Source organism: Lupinus angustifolius, unplaced genomic scaffold (assembly GCF_001865875.1).
Source record: "Lupinus angustifolius cultivar Tanjil unplaced genomic scaffold, LupAngTanjil_v1.0 Scaffold_420, whole genome shotgun sequence".
In the NCBI taxonomy this organism is placed as follows: domain Eukaryota; kingdom Viridiplantae; phylum Streptophyta; class Magnoliopsida; order Fabales; family Fabaceae; genus Lupinus; species Lupinus angustifolius.
Genome location: NW_017727830.1, coordinates 230,716 through 234,928, shown reverse-complemented (window position 1 = coordinate 234,928; position 4,213 = coordinate 230,716). Strand labels below are relative to the sequence as shown.

At 40.9% G+C, this 4,213-nt stretch overlaps 1 protein-coding gene across 1 annotated transcript; it reads left to right on the top strand.

The window, feature by feature from the left end:
* The first annotated feature begins 3,130 nt into the window (after positions 1-3,130).
* On the top strand, positions 3,131-3,643 carry LOC109341272 (uncharacterized mitochondrial protein AtMg00810-like). Its single transcript, XM_019579137.1, has one exon. It carries the CDS (start codon positions 3,131-3,133, stop codon positions 3,641-3,643), a length of 513 nt encoding a protein of 170 aa, XP_019434682.1.
* Positions 3,644-4,213: the final 570 nt, after the last annotated feature.

Sequence of the window (4,213 nt, the reverse complement as noted above, 5' to 3'; positions counted from 1 at the left end):
GTATTTTCCTTGCTTGTCCAACAAGAAAGGCAATTGGAGGCAAGTACCCAAGGAACCAAGATCCTCTTCAATTCCACCAACAAAGGGAATATGCATCAAGATGAGCAGAGTCAATCTTGGAATGTAAGAAACAACTATGGAAGAAACAACACCAACCAAGGAAGGGGAAGGGGGTCAGCAAAATTCTATAAGAAGGCTAACATCAAAGTGTGCACCTATTGCAGCAAAGAAGGTCGCACAATTGACACTTGTTATTTCAAGCATGGATTCCCCTCAAACTATCAACAAAATCAGACAAGACAAGCAACAAACATGATCAATACTGCCACATCTGAAAACAACGCAGAGCCTGAGAATCAGAAGGAACTCTCAAGCTCAAGGACCCAGATTGCAAAAGGATACAACTTTGGAGTAGAGCAATATGCTCAACTAGCATCCCTGCTGCAGAGCGTTGGAGCCAACCAATCTGATCACAACATAAATCAACTCAGCATCACACCCATTGCACAAGAAGGGGATGATGCAGAAGATGATCAACAAGTATCAGGTAAGGTATCTCTATGGATCTTGGACACAGGTGCCACAGATCATGTTTGTCCTAATCTGCATGAATTCAGTATGTTTCACTCTATAGCACCGACAATCATAAACTTGCCCAATGGTTCCACCACTTGGGCTAGTATATCAGGGACAATCACATTGTCTAAGTCCCTGACTCTACATGATGTATTATATGTGCCTGATTTCAAATTCAACCTAATATCCATCTATAAGCTAACAAAATATATGAACTGTCAACTAATTTTTGATGGTCTAACATGTTGCATCCAGGATATGACTACCTTGAGGATGATTGGACATGCTGAAGTAAAGAATAGTCTATACATCCTTAAGAGAATCACTAGGACAGATGCTAAAGACAGTCATAATGTGAACAATACTTGTACCAATTACAATTTTGATCTATGGCATTTTAGATTAGGTCACCCCTCCATTGATGTTTTAAAATTTGTATGTAAAGCTTATTCATATGGGAATCATGGCCCCTTTAATGCTTGTGACTACTGCCACTTTGGAAAACAACCAAAACTACCCTTTCCTAGCAATAACAATAAGAGTAGCAATATTTTTGACTTAGTTCATATGGATATATGGGGACCAATAGGGACTAGTTCCATGCACAATCATAGATTCTTTCTGACTGTTGTTGATGATTATTCACGACATACGTGGCTTTTTCTCATGAAAGCCAAATTTGAGGTTAAACACCTTATTCAAGACTTTGTCAAAATGATCAAGACTCAATTCGACATAGTCATCAAGGCCATAAGGAGTGACAATGGGGTAGAATTTAACATCCCTGACTTCTTTAGAGAACATGGGATCCTACACCAAACCTCGTGTGTTGAGACACCTCAACAAAACTCAGTAGTTGAAAGAAAGCATAGGCACCTGCTAAATGTCACTAGATGCCTTCTCTTTCCTTCAAACTTGCCTAAAGCCTTCTGGTCCTATGCTGTGCAACATGCCACTTACCTAATTAATAGGCTACCTAGTCAAACCTTGGAACATAAGTTTCCTTTCGAGTTGCTCCACAAGAGTGTACCCAACTTGCTTGAAACCAAGGTTTTTGGTTGCCTTGGTTTCACATCTACTCTCACCCAACAAAGGACCAAGTTGGATCCTAGATTCAGGAAGTGTGTCTTCCTTGGCCACAGAACAGGGACAAAGGGGTATGTTATGTTTGACTTAAAAACCAGAGAGTGCTTTATTTCCAGGCATGTTATCTTCTATGAACATATATTTCCCTATAAGCTTGATAAGCCAGAGGACAAAACTAGCTATGTAGAGAACTCAGACCTAACTTTCTTAGATCATGAGGTTGAAAATAACCATGACATTCATTCAGAGGAACCTGACCATATTAATCAATCTGAGAACACTGACTCCATGATAAGCCAAGACTGTCCTCATAATGATCCTTCACCAATTCACACCCCTAGAAGATCCGATAGGGTCAGACAACCCCCTACTCATCTTAGAGACTTCTATTGTAATCTCCTTAGTGTAGGTAAACATAAGGAGAACAAAAGGGTGTGCCACCCCATCACATCTGTCCTATCCTATGAATCATTGTCTAAAAACCACACCTCATATGTCCTGAGCATAACTGCCAACAATGAGCCAAAAACCTATAATGAGGCCATAAAATCTGTGCACTGGATCAGGGCTATGCAGGAGGAACTTAATGCCTTAGAAATAAATAACACTTGGGACATAGATGATCTCCCTGATGACAAGAAACCTATAGGATGCAAGTGGGTGTATAAGATCAAGTATAAGTCTGATGGAAATATAGAGAGATACAAAAGCTAGGTTGGTAGCAAAATGGTATACCCAAACTGAAGGTATTGACTTCTTTGATACCTTTGCTCCTGTTGTCAAATTGACAATAGTAAGGCTGCTATTGGCCATTGGCTCTTGCCAAAACTGGATGTTGCATCAACTAGATGTCAAGAATGCCTTTTTGCATGGTGACCTTGATGAAGAGGTATACATGAACATACCTCCAGGGGTCACCTGCAATAAACCCAACAAAGTTTGCAAACTAAGAAAGTCCTTGTATGGCCTTAAGCAAGCAGGAAGGCAATGGTACACTAAACTTTCAGAGTGCCTCATTAGCTTAGGTTATACTCAGTCCCATCATGATCATTCCCTTTTCACTAAGAATGAGGGTAGAACCTTTACAACCTTACTTGTTTATGTGGATGATTTGGTTTTGGCAGGGAACAATAAGGTTGAAATAAACAAAGTTAAGCAACACTTAAATGACAAATTCAAGATTAAGGACCTATGGCCCCTCAAATACTTCCTAGGCCTTGAGATTGCTAGAAATAAGAACGGCATAACTATTTGCCAAAGAAAGTATGCTTTGGACATACTTCATGACACATGATTTCTTGACTCTAAACCTGTGCCCACACCTATAGTTAAAACTACCAAGCTTCACAAAGATGATTCCTCTAGCTAAACTGATCCAAGTCTTGATAGAAGACTTGTGGGAAGATTGCTGTATTTAACTAACACTAGGCCTGATATTGGGTTTGCTGTCCAACAACTAAGCCAATTTATGGCTCTGCCTACTAATCTGCACTATAAGGCCCTTTGCAGAGTGCTTAGGTACATTAAAGGAAGCCCTGGTCAGGGCTTATACTATCCCAATTCCTCTATCCTACAACTAAAAGCCTTTAGTGATGCTGATTGGGCTGCTTGCATGGACTCTAGGAGATCCACCACAGGCTGTTGTGTCTTCCTAGGAGACTCCCTTGTCTCTTGGAAAGCTAAGAAACATAACACAATGGCCAAATCCTCTTCAGAGGCTGAATATCGTGCCTTGGCTTTTACCTCATGTGAAATTCAATGGTTGACTTACTTGCTTGAGAATTTTAAGGTTCATTTTATACAACCTGCTCTTCTTTATTGTGACAATGATTCAGCAAGATATATAGATGCTAACTCAATATTTCATGAAAGAACAAAACACATTGATATTGATTGTCATGTGGTTAGGGAGAGATTGCACTCCAAACTTTTCCATTTGCTGCCTATTTCTACTCTTGAACAGGTTGCAGACAAATCCTAATCCTTTTCAATACTTACTCTCCAAGCTTGGTCTGTGCGCACTATGATGGCACATTGGCCTGAGCGCACTATGTTGGCGCACCAGGTTTGGCCTGGGCGCACTATGTTGGCGCATTGGCCTGGGCGCACTATGTTGGCGCACTAGGTTTGGCCTGGGCGCACTATGTTGGCGCACCAGGTTTGGCCTATGGAACTGGTGCATCACACCAGGCCTGGGCGCACTGTCTTGATGCAGCAGACTTGGCTTGAAGGCCTGCACCAAATGCACCAGGCATGGGTCATGCACCACTGGAGCAGAATTGCTGTTGGCACACAAACATTATCTTTTGGATCCTTGGGATCATGTTCAGTTTTTACCTTGGTCTTAATACTTTCCATTAGCCTTCTTTTGGTTATGATCTTTTTAAATCTCTTGGCCTAAGTTGGTTAGAAGGTAGTTGAGGCATGGGTTGTTATTTTTCTGTTTTGGAGCTTGCTTGTTTCACAAGCAACTCTATTATTGTATATAAGTGATCCTTATGGACACTCATTAATTCGTTGAATGGAGGTATATTTTTCATGCTTTTTCCGG

What these genes read in the sequence shown, in the direction of transcription:
- LOC109341272 (XM_019579137.1), top strand. Translation starts at nt 3,131, where the DNA reads ATGGCTCTGCCTACTAATCTGCACTATAAGGCCCTTTGCAGAGTGCTT.